The 20,905-nt window shown below is 50.5% G+C and overlaps 1 protein-coding gene across 4 annotated transcripts in view; it reads left to right on the forward strand.

The window, feature by feature from the left end:
• The window catches only part of Cracd (capping protein inhibiting regulator of actin dynamics), a 115,538-nt gene that overhangs the window by 86,384 nt on the left and 8,249 nt on the right, over positions 1-20,905 (forward strand). For all 4 annotated transcript variants that reach the window (XM_059276048.1, XM_059276047.1, XM_059276044.1 and 1 more), the window contains 4 exons: positions 6,110-6,274; positions 8,735-8,803; positions 13,578-13,760; positions 15,050-17,930. In XM_059276048.1, the coding sequence (XP_059132031.1) occupies positions 6,110-6,274; positions 8,735-8,803; positions 13,578-13,760; positions 15,050-17,930 (3,298 nt within the window). The remainder of the gene's footprint in view (positions 1-6,109; positions 6,275-8,734; positions 8,804-13,577; positions 13,761-15,049; positions 17,931-20,905) is intronic.

The raw sequence follows: 20,905 nt of genomic DNA on the forward strand, positions 1-20,905 counted from the left end.
ATACACCACTCCCACTTTAAAAGGTGGGTTTAAGGGTTGTAAAGGGCATGTAATTGTGCAGTATTGGGGAAAAAAATAGAAACTCAAAGTATATGAGTGACTGTGATTTCTTTTAACAATAAGGTATGGTTTTAAATAATCTGATCTCATAATTCATAAAAACGGAAACGAACTTCCCTGAAATGACCATACGATTAACCCAAGGGGAGGGAGTGAGCAGAGCAAAATGAGTATTTAGTGTGTGTGGTCTCATTTGGGCAGCATTCTGTCATGTGAGGTCCGCTGAACTTGGCTTCTGCTGCTGGGCTCAGAATCCTCCTTTGATCTCTACAATGATGACTCTGGGAATACCGGATGGAGGCTTTGCTCTTCAAGGCGGGAAATGGGGACCAGGGTCGGAGCAAAAGGGGGTTTTTATTTTCTAAGGGACCTAAGGTTTAACTGAATCACTCCCAAAAGACTATGCTTTATTTTTCAGTCGACTAAGCAGTATGTTCCTGGTAAGTCCCCCCAAACGTAGTGACTTCCTTCACTTGCATGAGTGCTTGGCATTTCCCCACGGCAACATCATGCTGCTGTCAGTGCTCAGTAAGAAGCGGACGAAACCGCCTCCTCATAGACGCCAGCATGGAATGAGAGAGTTTAGCTGTGTCCGAGGCATGTGTGTTTTGATGTCTGGAACTGTCACTGTGTACATGTCTATGTTCATTTTTTTTTTTTTTTTTGAGAAAAGGAGTGGACAACACCTATTTGACAGTGAATGTCCTCGATGATTAGCCACAATTATTGAAATTTTCTTTTGTAATGAAATTTCTCTAGACTATCATTTAACCAAAAAAAAAAAAAAAAAAAAGAAGAAGAAGAGAAAAGAAAAGAAAATAGTTTAAGAGACTGTCCAGCGTTCACTTAGAACTCTGGGAAAGAACACGGGTGGAAAGGTGTTTGCGTTTGGAAAGGCTGCCCCCTAGTGCCCACTTGTGTCATAGCACCCGGGACTGTCATGGTGTACCCACAGGAGGTAGCCCTGCTCCACCAACGGGTTAACGGAATACGGCACAGTTGCCCTTCCCCGTCTTAAATAACATCACTATATCATGGCAAAATTTCCATGGCAAACTATTGAGCTTTTTAAAAGAACAAGAGCACTTTTTTTCCCCGAGTATAAAAATGTGGACTTTGAGAACACATTTTAATAAACATTTAGGTATAGGGATTAAAAACAGTAGTGTCCTTTCTGAAGGCTCAGTACATAAGCCATTCACTCCACCCACAGCCGATAGGATGAAGACTGCTTCAATGATTGAGAGAGCACAGAGCAATGAAAAGTATGTGGTCATGTGACCTTGGGCCAAGTTGTCACTTGATCTCTATGACTCTCGTTTTTTCCCATTTGAACAATGAGGGAGTGGGTGTGATGGATAGGCCTGAAGGCTCCTCCGGGTCTTAAAGTCCGGAGTCTGTATGAAATCACCGTCCACTGTTGCACTTGGTTATCTGTGTGCTGGAATGACCTTGACGTTGCCTGTCACTTACCCTGGGAGCGCAGATCAGGAGGGCACCTCTCTACTGAAGTTCAGACCCAGCTGTGAGCTGTGCACCAACTGCTGATGAAGCCAGGAGAGAGCCCATCCAGGCCTGCAGGGGATTCCTAGAATTGTACCACCCTTTTGTTGGGAAATGTCTAGGCTATTTGTACCACAGGATATTTAGCGTAGGTATAGGAGGGGGCCTCGATCCTTAGTAGCTAATATCTCCCACTGAACTGGATTTCACTTGAGAATTCCAAAATCATACCTTTGAGGATTTTGACATCTAATGCAGCCATCAAGGACAGAAAGAAAAGTGCCTGCTCTGGGCCAATTCTTCCTAGAACAGGTGTCTAAACCGCTTTGCTTTTTTTTTCTTTTAAAAAGAATTCACTTTTGTATTGGGAGCATCTGCATTTTGCTCAAGAAGACCACACCCTTTTTCCCCCTCTGCTGTTTGCTCTTACAGACACGGTTTAGGGAGAAAAATGGCTGCAAAAAAAAAAAAAATCTGGGAAATTCTAGATACAAGCAGTGCAAAAAGCTGCAGAATACAATGTGCTTGGCATTTCCACACCAGAGCATCCAGCCTCATAAATATGGATGTGCATTCCTGTAGCATCATTCCCAAGCATTCCATATTACAACCAAATGGCCCAAACTGAATGAATAAAATATAGTTCCTTTTAGCTCGAATTCCAGTCGCAACAGTAGCTGCATTCATAGCCACCAGCAACACACGCTGTCAGTGTATGGACCAATTTCCACTTTCCTCTCCAGTTATAACTGTGACGCGTGCCAAGACAGCTTGTGGGAGAGATAAACTCTGGGGCCAGCTTCTAACAGCCTAATTTTCAGTAATTGCTCACTTCTATTGTGGATCCTTATTCATGACAATCCCTGAAGAGTGAGCAAATGCAAGCAATAAAACTAATTTATTCACATGTAGTTCATGTGACACCTCAAATTACCAGATAGATTTTAGCAGTAAATCTTTTAATTGTCAATACATCTTATAAAATGTCACAGCAGTCCAGTCTCCTTTGAGTCACATAAAGGTGTTTAGAAAAGGGACCTGCAGAGAAGGGGGGGTGTGTCAGGGTGTGAGAGACCGGTCCTTAAACCCCAGAGGCTCAACCACTTGGGACATTGGGCTTCAAGTCCTGCCGCAGCCTTGGCCCACCAGCTCTTGGCTAAAAGCCACAGGACCCTCCTTTATCTGGACATACAGAGACCAGCCCTATTCCCAATCACCGTCACCTCTCTCCCTCCTGCCTCCGAGTTCCTCTCTCTCAGCTCTCCAGCCATAGGCCGAGTCTGTTGTCTCTAGGGAATTTCAAATCAGCCTCTGTACTAAGCAGCACACTTTTATCCTCAATAGCAACAGCACTATTTATTTTGTCAGGATGAACATGTCTGTGACATAAATCACCCCGTTGGCATGATCGCATACTCCCCATCCCTCAGCCCTCTTCCCCTGCAGGTCCCCAGCTGTCGGAACCACTGTCCTGGGCCCTTCTCCCTCTTCTTTCCTTCATTCACACTTCCTGTCACTGCCGCCGCCGCCGCCGCCGCCGCCTCCCTCCCTGTCCTAAGCTTTCCACGTCATTTCTTCCCATTCCCAGTTGGTTCTGTGCCCTTCACTGTCCCTGTCCTTATCCCATCCCCTGGTTTTCCTTGCTTCTCCTTCCTGCCCCCTTTGTGGCCACCACAGTCATTCCGTCTGTGATCATTGCTTCTGTCTAGGCTGTGATCACGTCTGCCACATTCTTTCTTGTCCCTGAAGCATCAGGACGAGCCAACAACAGTATTCTAAAAAAACGTACTGGTCAAGTGAAGTAGCCCATCTGTGCTTCTTGTGGTGATGGCAAGACTCCTAATGAAGTGGCAGTGTAGTTTTCTGCCAGGAAGTGCATGATGAATGTCCTCTCCATTGCAGGTATAAGAAATGGCTTTTCATCTCCACTGCTCAATGGGCACATTACCGTTAGGAGGACAATTGGGTTATGGCACTCTATAGCACAGTATGGTAGCGATGGTTAATAATTTATAGTCTGTTTCAAAACAGCTAGAAAAGAGAACTTGGAACATTCCCAAAACAAAGAAGTGAAAAATGTGTGAGGTGATGGATATGCCCATCACCCTGGGTTGATCGTTATGTATTATACACATGTGCTGAGACCTCACGATAGTCCACAGATATGGACAGTTATTATTCACCCATTGAAATTCAAGGAAAACTTAGCCATGCGGCAAATGCCTGTGATCCCCACTCCCAGAGGGTGCAGGCAGGAAGATCGAGAGTCCACGGCCAGCCTAGCTACAAAGCAAGATGCCGTCTCAGAGGAGAAAGGACCGTTCCAGCTCCCCATGTCCCATCCCAGAGCACTGGCAACAAAAGCCCCTGCCAATGGGAGTCTCCCCAGTCCACGGAGACTTAGAACAGTTTCAGGCTCGTGGCCAACACTCCTAAGGAAGGCTGGAGTGGGAGGCCACAGGAGGCACCCCCACCCCTTCTACCCAGATCCCCACCCTCTCCCTGCAGGTCTGTGGCTGTGACTCGGTGTCCTCTTGTCTGACTCCATGGGCTGTTGTAAATGTGCCGCTTCTTGACCTGCTTAGAGTACATACTAACTGCCGCTTCCTGCTCCACTTGTTCTTGGAAAACATCCCTTTTCAGCAACCTGCAAACCTCTTGGGGCTGCTGAAGCGCTCCTTCCCTGGCTGAACGGGGGGCTTTGGGTGTGCATTCTTCCTGTGAGGCCAAGAGCCGGGTGCAGGCTGAAATCACAGCGGACCAAACGCAAGCCCTTGCGCCTGACTTGGCATGCTGGGTGGCTGAGGGTGGGGTGTGCTGTGCAGAGAGGGGAGTCTTGGGGGGTCATCTCTGTCATGCATCTGCAGTCTTACTGCTCACTGGGCAAGGCTAGGGTGGGGGACGAGCTGGGTGAATGGGGATGGACTTGGTCCCATGGAGTTCTAAGGGAGAGGAGACATTTCCCGCAAGGTATCCTTTTGCCTACGATCTTTAGAGAAGTATTAAATATGCCACCTCATCTCTTTATGTAGCTGTCCCTGCAAGAAGGAAGTACACTGTTGCATTTATGAGAGCTGGTGTGAAGTACAATGACCATAACTCTGGATGTCATTTTAAAAGACCTGGGCTCAGATTCCTTTGGGGCCACTCAGCCTTCCCAAGAGCTGGGGCCAGTCACCTCTCCCCAAGGAACCTGGACTCTGTTTTGCAAAGTGTACTGGGTTTGTCTTAGTTTGGTTTCCTGTCCCTGTGATAAAACACTGACCAAAAGCAACTTGGGGAGAAAAGGGTTTATTTCATCAAGCAGATTATAGTCCATCACTGAAGGAAGTCCGGGTAGCAATTCAAGGCAGAGGAACCTGGAGGCAGGAACTGAAGACCGGGGAGGAAGGCCGCTAAAGTGTCTTACATTCACCTACCCTTCTTAAACCACCCAGAACCGCCTGCCCAGGGCTGGCACCGCCCACAGTGGGCCGCACACTCCTTCATCAATTAACAATTAAGAAAACTCCCCACAGATAGGCTCCCAGGCACTTCCGATGGAGGCGGGTCTTCAGCTGAGGCTCTCTCTTCCTGGGTGCCTCTAGTTTATGTCAAGTTCAGAAAACCTAGCCGGCACGGGGCTGGAGCAGTTGATTGCTAAATCTATTCTGGAAAGCTCTTTCGGCTTAACTATTAGCCAGATTAAAGATAAATATCAAACCGTATTATGTTTTAACCATATATGGCTGTAGATCCAGAGCAGTGGTTCTAAGCCGGGGGCCAGTTTACCCCCAGGAGACACCGGGCAGCATCTGGAGTCAATTTTCCCTTTTGAATCTGGCCCTCACCCAATCTACTGTTTAAATGACTGTTTACAGTCCACCTCGCCCCTCCCTTCAGCTGCCACCTGCCAATCATCAGTCCTTCTGTGGCCCTTTCCTCCCCGCCCCGCCCCCCGGTTCCTCATGGCCCCTATTTCAGGATATGTAATTGTAGCAAAGAAAGAAAACTGGATCATTCCCATCCCTGATGTGATGTCAACATTCATCAAGGGAAGTCTTGCTGACCCTGGGACCTTCTTCACCTCGGCCTGTGACCCACTGTGACCAGAGCATGTGGTTTGGACGTGGGAATCCCAAGCTAGGTGAAGACGTCTAAAGATTCCCAGGGAATGTATCCAGAAGGGACTAGCGAGGCCATGTTGTACCCACCCCAAGAGTCCTCATTTCTCCCCATGGTTCCTACGTTTTGTGTAACTATTTCCTGTACAATTTCTTCATACATTAAAAAGACTACATAGATGGGTCAAAAAAATTAAAAACACCTATTTCCAACCCTGGTTCAGAAACATGGTCCCTGTACCTACCGGAAGCTGTTACTTCCACTTAAGAGGGGGCTGGAGTTTAAAAGCTTGGCTCTGAAGATGGAAACAAGTGGACTCACTGCAGGACTACGTGGAGGTCCCTTGGCATGGCAGTGGGCATGACTCTCCCCGGGGAACCTGGTCATGGCTGTGGAGCCTGCTTGGCTGTTTAAGAATGTCTTCCCCCTTGTTTCTCCCCAGCGACAGTTGGGCAAGAATATCAAGTTTGGGCAGCGGCCATCTAACAGTATTCCCATGAAGAAGGCAGGCAGTACAGACACTAGCTCAGAAGAGGACTTCTTCCTGACCAGTCCCATGGAAATTGTGACTCAGCAGGATATTGTCCTTTCAGACACAGAGAACAAAGTAAGTCACCTCCAAGGGGGTGGGGGGGTGGGGAATTTGATTCTGATAAGCCAGAGAGCAGGATGCTGGACAGTGGACAGTGTTATCTGATGACCCTGTTGTCTACACTGGGGAGGTAGGGGGAAGAATAAGATGAGAAGCTTTTCTGGTGCTTAGGTTATGGCCTGAGGGTACTGAGGACCTATGAGGAAGATGGGGAGGAGGAAGGCACAGGCCCTTTGCAGATACCCTCGCCAGCACCTTCTCCAGATCCTTCAAGGCTCAGGTGGCTGAGGTGCCTCTGGGAGATCGTGCCTGGCCTCACCCCCCCCCCCAAAGTTTCATTGGCTCCTCTGTACTTTTGAATTCATGTCCTCCATCCATATCTGTTTGTATAAAATTGTCTCCTCTCCATCTCTACATGCTGGCTTTTTTGTTGCTAACTCTGCATCTTCCACATCTCTGTCTCCTTCGGACTTGGAGGCTGCCAGCTGAGTAGCACTGACTAATTATTTGTCAGATTGGACTAATTTAAGAGAAATGGATAAGAAAGCAGTGGGGGTCCTGTGAGAGTACCCCACACAGGCCAGCTTGAATTCTCATCAGATGGAAAGGAAGTCACATTCCGGCACCTGGCTGTCTAAATTTGGTGTGTTGACACTTGCTAGGGACACTTTGAGTAGGTCCTGAATGCTGAGTTCTTCCAGCAACAGAGGAGATGCCTTCGTATAGGAGAAAAGGCTCGAAAACCCTCTGAACAGCCAGAGTCTGGAGTTCTCTAGTGACAAGTGGACGCTGAGTCTTTCTTAAAGCGTTCGCTACACTTTGCCTATCAGAGTTCCAGAATCTGGGTATTTGTTATTAAAATGGGCATAGCTATTATCAGCTAATATGTCAGAAGAGTAGGAATCAAGACAAGCTGTTTGCAGTGAAAACAGACAGTCCATCCCGCTGTCACCTCTGCTGGGGCCTGACCACGATGACCTCTGGCACCTACGGCACATGGATGGTGGGTGAAGCAGGGACCAGGGTCCTTCCTTCCTTGTGGATTTTTAAATGCTCTCCCCGACCTGCCCAGTATCAGGCAGCAGTGGCAGTAACAGCAGCAGTAGCCCTCGCTTCAACACAGGGAATTCATGAGGACTGAAAAATGTCCTTGCTATTACCTACGATTTCGAAGCAGGAGGTGCTGTGGCCTCCGGAGCAAGGGAGGCCTTTGTTCAGCAGACCTTGTCTTAGGTGTGGGTGTAACAGAGATGAGCAAGATTTGTCACAGGAGGGCCTCTGGTGGCCTACATCCTAATGAGAGGGTGTCACAGGGCACACAAGTCACCGTGCAGGTAAAGATAATCGTTTCAGATCAGGCAAAAGGCTGGCTGCCGAGAAGACGACAGTAAAGTTACACAGCAGGAGAGAGGCTGCATTTTCAGATGTGGCCTTGGGAACAGACCAAGGGGTGACAAGATGGAAGAAGGGTCCGGGCGCAGGAATGAGTCAGAACAAAGACCAAAGAGAACAAGCTGGTCTTAAAAAGAAGACCAGGAGGAAGCTGGTCAGGTGTGCCTGGATGGGGAAGGCAGATACCAAGACCAGATGCTGGAAACGGTGAAAAGGGAGAATCCTGTTTTGAATTCTGAATAATAGTGAGTAAGGAAGTCTCGGGAGCTGTCTTGTGTTCTTTTAAATTATTTTGTGTGTGTGTGTGTGTGTATGTGTGTGTGTGTGTGTGTGTGTGTGTGTGTGTGTGTGTGTACTCATGCACGCAGGTGCAGGTGCACACTATGGCATGTGTGTGGAACTCAGAAGACAGTTCTTAAGAACTTACGGGTTCTGGGAACTGAAGTCAGATCATCAGGATCTCCACCTACCCATTGAGTCATCTCACAAAGCCCTGACTTCTGTGTCCAAACATCCGTTTCAGTGTGCAGCCTAGAGCGGGCTGGGCAGGCTGACCTGCCACCACAGGGTAGAAGTATAGCCACCTTCTGGGGATGTTCCCAGGGCAAGCCTGGTGTGCCAGCCTCAGCTTTTCCTCCCTGGTCTTTCACCTTCCCAGCCCAGCCCTCTGCCTCGGGCTCTGGGAGGATCTTCTGTCCTCACCCTCTGCTTAGGAGTCTCAGGGGAAAGGTAAAAGGCTGCCAGCAAGTCTGACAGCTCTGAGGTTGGAGCTGTGTGTGACACGGCCCCATTTCCCAGGCAAGGTGGTGGCCAAGCGGCCTCTCAGCCTCTCTCAGGCCTTGAAAGGAAGCACAAGGACTTGAGGCTGGGAACTAACCAGGAAGGAAATGCGCTGAACTCAGGAAAAGGAGGATTGTGTCCCTCTGTGGCTCTGATAGTCCAGGGGATCCTTGTTGGTTACAGGAGAGCAGCTGTCCCCCTGTGGAGCAGGAGGCCACCCTGATCAGGCATAGACAGTGCTGGTTATTTGCCCAGCACATCATGTCCCCACGTTGAACTCAAGCGCTCTGTCTTCTCTTCCAGTCCAGTGATACGCCCAGCTCCTCCAGTCCTCTGAATCTACCTGAAGCTGGAAGTGAGATGGAAGAGAAGGTAATGGGATTTGAACTTTTTATCTGGTGTCTTCCCTTTTTTTTTTTTTTTTTTTTTTGTTACAATCTGCTGTTTCATTTTCTGTTCATAAACCAGAGCCACCAGGGGTAGAGGTTAAAGCAGCCATCCATTTCCATGGCAACACAACTGCTAGACCTGAGCCCTGCTCTGAAGAATAGCCACACTCCCATAATGCCTTGGGAGTTTTAGACAGCGATAGCTTCCCTGGATACAAATGGATCGTGCACTTCAAGATATTGTGAGTCTGTTGAGAGGGTCGTTCTAGAATGTCTGCAGGGTACTCAAGACTGTAAGGGAGAGTCTTCTATTATTTACACATGTAAGAAACAAACCCATACCCAACCTTAGCTTTCTCTACTTTTACACACACACATTTTTAGTGCGCCTTTTATTATTGTGTGTTGGGGTGTGGGTGTGGAAGGTGGGAGGGTGGGGTACACCTATGCATATGCATAGACAGGCTAAAGGCCAAAGGTCAGGAGTCCCACTCTGTCACTCTCCACCTTGTTCCCTGGAAATAGGGTCTTCTCCCTGAGCCAGGGGATCTTTCTCTCTCTGCCCTCCACAGTGTTGGGGTTACAGGTACATGGATGGTCATGCCCTGCTTTTTACATGGGTGATGGCACCTGAACTCAGGGCTTCATGCTTGCCCTTACTTACAAATCACTTTCCTCCCCTATGGCCTGAGGATTTTACCTTCACTGAGGAGTCTAGACCCTTTGCCCTGAGCATGTGTCCTGTAGGGGCTGAGTTTCTCATCTCTACAAGGGGCAGGCCTTCTCTGAAGAAACTGAAGGATGTGACAGTGGCCACCTCTGCACCCGTGAGGGGGTGGCTCTGAACAGTACCACTATCCAGACAGAAATGAGGCCCAGTGGGGATAGCTACAAACAAAGCCTGGCACTGAAATCCCAGCTTTGAGCTCCCCTCCCTGCCTTCAGTCCAGCACCTTGGCTCTGTTATCCCCCCAGGTCTCTCTCAGGAAATGGAAAGAAATGTTGAATTATTCTCAGAATTTTATATCTGTTATAAGAATCACCATAAGCAATTAAAAGCTACGAGGCCAAAGACTAGAAATATTTGTTCTCTGCTTCTGGATTCATGCAGACTAAGTAGTTTTTGTTGGTTGTAATTGTGTACTAGTTTGGTCTCTTTATCTTTTGTGAATAAATGTGGAAAGTAATTGCAAAAATGCAAGGCCTTCGTGCGCAAGCCCCACGGACTTTACACATTCAGTGCAAACAGACTGCAAGCCTGGCCCTGTCCAGTGCTGGCCTTTGTGCACAGAGCTTCTGGGGACATGGAGAGGGCTGTGAGCGTCCCCTGCTGCACATTGGCATGGGAACACTTGGCTCACCAGATGTCTAAATTCTCTAGATTCCAGGTACGCATGGCTTCCTACCATAGTTCATTCAGTGCGTCCTCTGACTGAGGCTGTGCCATGGCCACTAACTTCTCTAAATGTGTGCAGCTTTTGTCCTTTTTTAAAAAAGTTATTTATTTTGTTTAGGAGTGTTTTGCCTATGTGTATGTATTTGCACCATATGCATGCCTGGTGCCTATGGAGGGCAGAAGAGACTATCAAATTCCCTAGAACTGGATTATAGAGAGTTTTGAGCCACCATATGGGTGCTGGGAAGTGAGCTCAGGTCCTGTGTAAGAACGACACATGTTCTTTACTGCTGAGCCATCTCTCCAGCCTCTTAAATTATTTTTTGAGACAAGAGTCTCCTGTAGTGCAGACAAGCCTCGAATGCACTATGTGGCCAAGGATGATCTTCCTGATCTCCTCTTTCCATCTCCCAATACTAAGATTACAAGTATGTGTGCCATGCCGGGGTGGAACATGGTCTTTTAGTGAATGAATCTTCATTTCAGAACTGCAGGCTGTTCCAGTTTCCTTTGGAAATGGCACTTAGGCCACTCGGTTATTTTTTTTTACCAGAGTACTTTGCCAGCTTTTTGATGTACTTAGCATTCTATGGTTTTGAGTGCTCGTGTTGAAACATTTTTAAAATTTCAGTATTTTATTTATATCTTTGACAGTTACATACTTGTATACATATCTTGATCATATCCATCCCCGATCCCTCCCATTCTCTTCCCCTAGGCCTTCTCTCATTACATCCCCCTCCTTACTTCATGCCCTCATGTGAAAAAAGAAAAAAACTCACCGAGTCTTATTAGAGCTGCCCTATGTTCAGGGATGTGCTGCACAGTCTACCAGGGATCACACCCCCCCCCCAAAAAAAAATGGGGTGTGGTGCGCGGACAATCTACCAGGGATCACACCCCCAAAGAAAATTGACCCTCTCTTCCCCAGCCGCCACCAACTACAAATAGCTCCTCAGCTAGGGGTGGGACCTCAGGAGCTTTAGTCCCATCTCAGCCATGTGTATTGACTGGCTTGATCGTGTCCAGGCAACCACAGGCGCTAAGAGTTCCTGCATGAAACATCGATATTATGTCAAGAAGACATTTTTCAGCCTCCTCCATACCCTTCACCTTCTATTTACTTTTCTAAAATGTCTCTTGACCCTTATGAAGGAGGGAAGACAAATCCACATGCCCTGTCGAGGGCTGAGTATGCAACAGCTACGTCTCCTCAACTCTTTGGCCAGTTATGAGTCTCTGTAGAACCACTGCCCACCATAAGAAGAATTTCCTCTGACCAAAGTTGATAGCGGCACTCGTCTATGTGTGTAAACATAAACCTTATAAGGAAATTTGACGAGGAGACCATTTAGCAAATCAGTCATAGTAAGTTCCCTCTATGGTCTATGACCTCCCTAGCCGTGAGCTTTTAACTAGGTTTACAGTCCCAGTCATGAATTCTTTTCCTCTGGAGCAAACAGAAATTGGGGCACAAGTAACGGTCTACTGTACTCTGAAGTCTAAAGGAAGCTGGTGCGTTCTGTGGCCCACAGCATCCTTCGCCACCTCCCCGGGCTTCCTTCTTAGGAACTCTGGAAGTACTGAGAATGGGTGCCTACCATGGGGTTCCCCACAAGAGGAACCTTAGAGACTCCCTCTTGCCTTTTCTCCAAGGCTCTGTCTCTTACTTTCCAGCAGCCCCCTTGATTCCAGAATGAACTAGGACCTTATTACCATACATGGGAGATGCTGGCATTAACTGGGCCCCCACTGTGTTCTAGGCACCGTGCTGAGGGCATTGTAAGAGCAGCTTCTCCCAGTGGTGGTGTCCCAGGCCTTTAATCCCAGCAGGCGGATCTCTGTGAGTTTGAGGCCAGCCTGGTCTACAGAGCAAGATCCAGGACAGGCACCAAAACTACACTGAGAAACCCTGTCTCAAAAAAAAAACCAAAAAGGGGGAAAAGAAAGGGGAGGCTGCTTCTCTTACTCCCCACCATAGCCCTATGAAAGGGGTGCTGTTGACATTTTTACAAATGAAGAAACAAACTATTGAGTCCTGCATCCCCCAGGGTCACCCAGATATAGGTGGTAAAGCCTATGCTTCCAAAATACCAAGGACCACCCGCCACTGAACCTGTACTTTCTCAGTCAAGTTCTCTAAAAAAAAATGACAGTGGCTAGGGTAGTTCCAGTGAACTCTCCCCATCTCAATATACCTGCCAGTGTGTGCAGCCAGAGCTGAACCCCTAAGCTGATGGGCCACAGCCATGCCCTCCTCCATCCAGGAGCTGGCAGGTGGAAGGAATAATTCCACCTTAGGGAGGGGACGTACCTGGCCTCTGTGCCCAGAGATTGTCAGGTAGGGATTGGATACTAAGGGCCTGGTGTGCCTGCACCGCCACAGCATCCTTGGCATCTATTACCTGCTGAGGAAGCGTTGACTTCCTCAGGCATGCCCAGATGGCTCCCCTGCACCTGGTCCCTGTATGCACTGTTTCCTGGTCCTGGTGACCCTGATCAAGGGAGAAGTGTCAGAGTTTATATTATATTATTGTTTGATAAAATACCATGGCCAAAGCAGCTTATAGAAGCAGGAGTTTCTGTGAGCTGACAGTTCCAGAGGGTTAAGTCTGTGACGATGGAGAGGAGGTGGAATGTCTAGGGCAGGAAGCCGAGGGCTCAAAGCTTGACCCACAAGCAAAGGAACAGAGTACACTGGGAATGGCCCTGAGTCTATTTTGTGTATTCTGAAACACACTTCCTCCAGTGAGGCCACACCTCCCAAACTTACCCATATGGCACCGCCATCTCAGGACCAAATATTCAAACATCTCAGACTATGGGGGAACATTCTCATTGAAACCACCAAGGCAGTCAGAGGCTAAGGAGCAAGCCCCTGTGACAGAATCCAGAGCAGACAACAGCCATCGTGCATGGAGAAGCTAGAGGAGAAATGTGTGCAGCTACTGGCTGATGGTTCAAAGCCCAGACCAGGTGCAGCATGGACCAGCAATGGACATGGAGGACACTTGCAGGATGTCAAGCAGGGGCAGGACGCAGGGGCAGGACACAGGCAAGGCCCGCCGCTCTCTACAGCTGATTCCCCTCTCCTGTGTCTCTGGTCTGCCTCTGAGTCACTCTTCATCCCCTGCAAGCCAAAGAAACCCTTGGCTTCCTCCCCCCTCAGAAGCTAGGTGGGAACTGGCTGTGCGTTTCAGAATTCTGTATTGTGGGCTGACGTTGACTCTCATGGAAACTACATCCCTTCCTTGGGCTAGGCTGGGCGAACAGAACCCAGTGGGCAGTGCCGTTGTTGTGGGATTCCCTGTTCGTTGTGTTCCGATCCGCGCTGACCTTTCTATCCGAATCCGGACCGTAGGTTGTGCCAGTCAAACCCTCCCGGCCCAAGCGGCACTTCTCTTCCGCGGGCACCATTGAAAGTGTCAACCTCGACGCCATCCCCCTGGCCATCGCGCGCCTGGACAACAGTGCAGCCAAGCACAAACTCTCGGTGAAGCCGAAAAACCAGCGGGTCTCAAGGAAGCACAGGTGGCTTGCCCAGGTGCGTAGGAGCCTGTCTCATCAGCCGTGCTCGCCGCCGGGCACTGATGCTGCCCCCCGGGGCGGGGCTGGGCGGGGGCAGAGCCGTAGTAAATTGTAGGTCTCTCCCGATCAGGAGCTTGAGTGTCCAGCAGTGAACAGGGATGAAGAGGTCTGCATACCCTCCATGGCCCAAGGCTGGAGGACCTCAGGGCGTTGCCTGTAGAGGGTACCAGATGCCTGTTTGTTTTGGGAGCAGAAAAGCAGGCCAGCTGGGCTTAGCCGAGGTTTTCTAGGGCGGGCTTCCAAGTCACAAGCTTCAGGAGACAATAAGGAAATCCAAATCCAAATCTTGTTTTTTTCTCATCTTCGAAATGCCGTCCTTTGGGTTATTGTTTTTTCCTCTTGTTAGTTCATACTAAGAAAAATAATTTTGGAAACAGCAAATGAAGGGGCCTAGAGGGCAAAACAAAAAATATTCTTTCCTCTCTTCCCTCTTCCTTTGTATGACCAGTGCCTGAATTCACCTGGGAAGGAGCACATTTTTAAGACCCCCCAGTGAATGCCCTGTATATACTGTTTTATCCCATGCTTAATATAAATGTATACATACTTATGATAAAGTTTAACTCCTAATTAGGGATGATACAAAGATTTACAACAATAATCAATTAGAACAATCATAATGACATACTGTACTAAGTCATTTAGAGCGTATTAATTATTTCTGGAGATTCAGTGTTCAGTTGTCCTTGGGCAACTGAAACGATGGGAGCAGGACTTTTGATAAAGGGAATTTAGTTGCTGCTCCCATTTCTGTGACAAAATATCCAACAAAAGTCCACTTAGGGAAGGGTTGATTTTGCCCACAGTTTGGGTAGGGTTGATCATGTTCCAGAAATCATGGCCGATCATGTTCCAGAAATCATGGCCGCAGCAGTGCGAGCCAGTAGTCACTTGGCATACACGGGAAGCAGAGATAAACGTTAGCGCTCAGCTCGCTTCCTCCTCTTTCTCCTTGTGACTCCTACCAGGACCCCAGCCCTTAGGATGGCGCCACCCACACTCAGGCCAGGTCTTCCTACCTCAGTCAGGCCGTTCTGGAAACAGCCAAAGGTGTGTTTCCGTGGTGATTCTAAGTCCAGTCAGGTTGACAACGAGGCTCAGCCATCATGGGCAGCTGCCGGCACCGCTGTGTCTGTACTGGGGAATACCTGCCCTCTTGCCATTAAGAGGACCACCTGCACGGTGACAGGGAAGAGTCGGGGTCATGTGGGGAAAGGCTGATTCTGCTTTTTTTTAAAAAATCAGGATCGTCAGAACGAGTCAGGCAGCTTTGAGAGTCAGTCTTCCCTGGACCAGAACGGGCAGCCAGGAGAAGACAAGCACATCTGGCATGAAGAGGAGCCAGAGCCTCAGGATTCCCACGAAGAGAAAAGACTCCAGGAAGAGTATTGGCGGGAACTTGAAGCCAAGTGCAAACGGCAAAAAGCCGAAGCCGCGGAGAAGAGGCGCCTGGAAGAGCAGAGGCGGCAGGCGCTGGAGAGGCGGCTTTGGGAGGAGAGCCTGAGGCAGGAGCTGCTGGAGGAGGAGGAGGAGGAGGAAGGCGAGCAGGCCGACGTGCAGCTAGAGGCAGGGAAGGCTCGTCCCGGGGAAGGGCGGCCGTCTGCCCTGGAGGAGCAGGGTTGTGCAGAGCAAGAGCCGGAGGAAGCCGATGACCCCGGGTGCCTGGAGGCGGAAGAGCGCAGGCGTGAGCAGGAAGAGGCCCAGAGGCAGGAGGAGGAACTGAGGCAGCGTGAGGCCCAGAGGCAGGAGGAGAAACTGAGGCAGCGCGAGGCTGAGCTGCAGGAGGAGGAACTGAGACAGCGTGAGGCCGAGAGGCAGGCGGAGAAACTGAGGCAGCGGGATGCCCAGAGGCAGGAAGAGGAGCTGAGGCAGCTCGAGGCCCAGAGGCAAGAAGAGGAGCTGAGGCAGCTCGAGGCCCAGAGGCAGGAGGAGAAACTGAGGCAGCTCGAGGCCCAGAGGCAGGAGGAGAAACTGAGGCAGCGCGAGGCTGAGAGGCAGGAGGAACTCAGGCAGCGCGAAGCCGAGAGGCTGCAGGAAGAACTGAGGCAGCTCGAGGCCGAGAGGCAGCGTGCTCAGGAGGAGGAAGCCAGGAGGATGCTGCAGGAACCGAGGCAGGAGGAGGAGGCCAAACGCACAGAAGAGCTGAAAGGGCGGGAAATGGACGAGGGCCCACAGAGCCCGGAAGGAGAGAGCCAGCCTGGGCTAGCAGACGAGGCTGATCAGCAAAGCCCACTGCAGCAGCAGGACCTTGAGAAGCCAGAGGAACAAGAAACCCCGGAATGCGCGGGGCAGAAAGAGATGGCCCAGGAGCACACGGAAGAGGCCAAGGTGGCCAGCGAGCCGGCAGGGCAGAGAGGAGACCCGGACGCGGAGTCCGGTGGTGTAGACGTGGAAGGGAGAGAAGCCACCCAGACAGACATCCCCCTGCCGCAAGAGGGGCAGATGGGCGGAACGCCGGCCTCGGAGGACAAGAACGAAGCTGTCGCTGCAGATAACGACCGGAAGGTGGAGGAGCTCCGCTGGCAGGAGGTGGACGAGCGGCAGACCATGCCCCGGCCCTACACGTTCCAGGTGTCCTCCGGGGGTAGGCAGATCCTCTTCCCCAAAGTCAACCTGAGCCCGGTGACACCCGCCAAGGACGCGGCGGCGAGCCTGGCCCCAGTGGCCCAGGAACCGCCTGTGGCCCGCGGTGGCGCCCCGCACGCCCTGCCCTCGGCGCTGAGCATCCCCCACACGGCCATCCTGGTCACCGGAGCGCAGCTCTGCGGCCCGGCCGTCAACCTGAGCCAGATCAAGGACACGGCCTGCAAGTCCCTCCTGGGCCTGTCGGAAGAAAAGCGCCCGGTGGACGTCCCCACGGTGGAGCCCAGGGCCGGTGGCGGCAAAGCCAGGCCTCCCCCGGAGGCGCCGAGCAACGCCGGCGCGCTAGCCGAGTGGGCTTCCATTCGATCCAGGATCCTGAAGAACACGGAGGGTGACCAGCGTGGTGACAGAGAGCCGGCCAGAGCCGCCGGGGACGAGCCCGCTCCCCGAGCTCGGAGCGATTCCCGAGGGAACGTGCGCAGGACGCCGCCGGGCAACGCCAAGTTCTCCATCATGTCGGCCTGGCAGAAGTTCTCGGACGGCGGGCCAGAGACCTCCAAACAGAGCTTGGACGGTGAAAGCATAAGGAAAAAGCCGGGGCCAGCACCGGGCGAAGAGACAGCACCCCAGCCTCCGCCTGCCGCGGCTCCCGAGCCTCGGAAGAGCCTGGAGAAGCCAGAGGTGAGCCAGGAGCCCCCAGACACCACCGACGGATGCAAATTTGCCAAAGACCTTCCATCCTTCCTCGTTCCAGGCCTGCCTTCTCCGCAGAAAGCTGCTTCCCGCACAGAGTCCACGACCACTTTGGACAGCGAGACCACGAGTGACGCAGGAAAGCCAGACACTGTGATGCCGGGAGGTGAGGAGAAGGCCTCGCCCTTTGGAATTAAACTGAGAAGGACCAACTACTCCTTGCGCTTCCACTGTGACCAACAGGCCGAACAGAAGAAGAAAAAGAGGCACAGCAGCACGGGAGACCCTGTGGATGGTGGCACCCCCGCAGCCGGGAGTGACCCTGGAGAGAAAGAGCCCGAAGCGGTGACCCTCAAGCATGGCGCATCCCTTCCCCAGGAGAAAAAGCCAGCCCTAGCCCCTCGGAGGGACTCTGCCGAAAGCCCTTCTGTCGGTCGCTCGGTTGCTGTAGCCCAGCCGGGGCTACCACCAGCCAGTAGCCAGACCCCAGCTCCAGAGCAGGACAAGGCAGCAAGCAGAACGCCACCAATGCAGAAGCCGGCCCTGGCTCCCAAGCCCGCCAGCCAGACCCCACCGTCCTCCCCACTCTCCAAACTGAGCAGACCCCACTTGGTAGAGCTGCTTGCTAGGCGGGCTGGGAAGGTGGATTCCCAGCCGAGTGAGGCTTGCAAGGAGAGCAGAGAGAGCCAGGAGAGCAGTGATAACCAGCCACCCTCACCATCCCTGCCAGAGGAGCCGAAGGGGCAGAAGAGGGATGAGGAAGAGGTGCCAGAAAAGAAACCCGCTTCCCCGCCTCTGCCAGCCAGCCAGCAAGAGAGACCTTCCCTAACTCCTGAAACAGGAAGAAAAGGTATGTGGCTGCAGTTTGAATGCCCAGCTTCATTCGGTGGAGAGCGAATTGAGAGGGTGCCCCGGGAACTAGCTCTGGGAACACCTCAATTTAGAAACAAGTTGGCCCCAAATCAGTCCCTTTACATTTTAACATCCTTTGGGATTGAAATGTAGCCCCAGTTAACACAGATAGCATTAACCATTTTGAGCAGGTCTGTAGAGGTGATCAAAAGTAGTGTTTTCTAGACCAGAGACTGCCTTGGGGGGGAGGAGCTTCAGGGGGGAGGGGGGAGGGAGGGACGGAGGGCGGGACCCTAGAGCTTCGCTATGTTATGTAAAATGCACTGAACAACCTTCTCCTACTGCAGACTTCCAGTAGTGGGGCCTTTAATCCCAGCACTTGAGAGGCAGGGGCAAGCGGATCTCTGAGTTCAAGGCCAGCCTGGTCTACAGCCTGAGTTCCAGGACAGCCACGACTACACCCCTGTCTTGAAAAGAAAGAAATGTCAGAGCAATCCTTGGCTCTGACTGCCTCTTCATACTAGACGTGAGGTGGCCAGATAGTCTGCTGAATTAGCTCTTGTGCTTTGTTAGAGTGTTCACCTAATCTTTCTACAGACAAAGTCTGGGTCGTGGCCATGAAGTTTCCCTTTTTAAGTGTTTAGGTTTGAGGGGGGGGGGGGTGTTTCTTCCTTGAGGAGTGTTGGATTGGTTACTTGTCTCCCGTTATGGAAGCCCTGGAGTACTGCGGTACTGCCGTGAGTGTGCCGTGCCAGAAACCGTAGGTGGACATGATGATGTCTTTCTGCGATGTCAGAGTTGATGAAATAACAATTAATTCACAAGCTATATCTGTTTTATTGTTAACCATTTGCCAAGTAGTCTGTTTTCCTTGGCCATTGGCAAACCAAGTTCCTTTATCCCAATCTTAATTACTAATATTAAATCTCATACCACACATTACACCTCATACATACAGTAAACACACGAGTAAGCAGAGAAGAAAACAATAATAAACCCAGGAGGAGGGGCTGGAGAGATGACTCAGTGGTTAAGAGCACTCGTTGCTCTTACAGAGGACCGTGGTTTGATTCCCAGAATGGCACAACTCTCACACCTCTCCATAACTTCAGTTCCAGGGGATCCAGCACCCTCTTCTGGCCTTCCTGGACACCAGGCACACGGCAGCACACTTGCATATGTGCAGGTGAAAACATCCATACACGTAAAATAAAGTCTTGGAAACACACACACACACACACACACACACACACACACACACACACACACACGGGGTGGGGGGGGGTGGAGGGAGAGAGAACCGCACAGAGCCAGGGAAGCAGGAATTCCGTGCTAAACAAGCCTCAGGTCTTAGTATTGAGTCCAGCTGGAGGTGAAGTACCATGGAGCCATGGAAAGGGTTTGGTGTCTTTATGGGGTACAGGTGAGCGGGCTGCATCCTTCTCCCATGTAGTGTGTTCTATAAACCCTTAGTCTTAGTCTTTCTAAAATGATTTGAATATGCCTGTGTGCCCATCTGTTCCCAGTCTACTGTTCTCTTAATCGGGGTTTCTATTGCTGTGATGAAACACCATGACCAATATTTGGCTTACACTCCCATGTTGCTGTTCATTATTGAAGGAAGTCAGGACAGGAACTCAAACAGGGCAGGACCCTTTAGGCAGGAGCTGATACAGAGGCCGTGGAGGAGTGCTGCTTCCTGGCTTTCTCCTTCTGGCTTGCTCAGCCTGCTTTCTTGTAGAACCCAGGACCATCAGCCCAGGGATGACACCACGCACAACGGGCTGGGCCCTCCCCCATCAATCACTAATTAAGAAAATACCTTACAGCTGGATATTACAGAGGCATTTCCTCAATTGAAGTTCCCTCCTTGCAGGTAACTCTGGTTTGTGTGTGAAATTGACCTAAGACTAGCCAGCACCACTGTGGTGAGTTACCAGGTGGTTCTTTTTACTTTCAGGAATGAGTGTGTCAGTCTGCCTAGTGGGTAGTGCTGGACAAGCAACCTCCAAATGCGTGAGATGCAGAGCATTTCTGCTTCTGCATTTGCACTCAAAATGGAGCCCAACACTGCTTGTGAAATGGAGTCACCTGGGACAAGGCACAGATGGAGAGCCATTGTGTACTCAATATGGAGTCACTTAGAGCAAGGCAGAGCATGATCTCAACAAGTCCTTTTCATTCTTCTTTCTCCACTTTAGAGGTTTGGTGGTGTCATCTCTTCAGCCACGCATCCCTAAGGATGGGTCCCAGCAGCCCCGAGGTCATTTCCTTTAGTTCTGACAAAGTCGGCCTCTCTGGCTGTGGCAGGCTCGCACTCCATTGAACCAGTACCTTTCTCTTTAGTACCTTTCTTCTCCATGTTGTTTTCTTTTACCCATTTCAGGAAGCCAATCTCTAGTCTTAGATGCTTAATGTTCTCAATATGCACATTAATTCTCTTGATAAGAATCTTGCCCTTAGCCAGGCTTCGTGAAGTACACCTTTAATGCCAGCACTCAGGAGGCAGAAGTAGACGGATCTCTGTAAGTCTGAGGCCAGCCTGGTCTCCAAGAGTGAGTTCCAGGACAGCCAGGTCTACAAAGAGAAACCCTGTCTCTGGGGAAAAAAATAATCTTACCTTCAATTTTCTTGTTTTCAACAGTGCCAACATCATGAAGAGTAATAGTGTAGACTCTTGTAGTTTTGCTATGATACCTTACAGGGCATTCCTTTTTAACATTATCCATCCCCTTGATGTCTACCGTATCACCCATCCTACAGATGTGGCCAAAGGAACAACTCCATGTTTTCTAAATGGCCCAGAGAATGTATATAGGGTGCGCCACCTCTCTACCCTTGTTTTTCATTTTGGTGAATTACCAGAAGATGGTGTTCAGCCCAAAAGACAAGTCCTCTCTAAATGACCCGTTTGCTTCACTGGTTTTCCCAGATGGGCATGACCCCTTGAGTGTAGCCTGTAGATTCTTTCTG

This window comes from Peromyscus eremicus, chromosome 10, assembly GCF_949786415.1.
Source record: "Peromyscus eremicus chromosome 10, PerEre_H2_v1, whole genome shotgun sequence".
Classification (NCBI taxonomy): Eukaryota; Metazoa; Chordata; class Mammalia; order Rodentia; family Cricetidae; genus Peromyscus; species Peromyscus eremicus.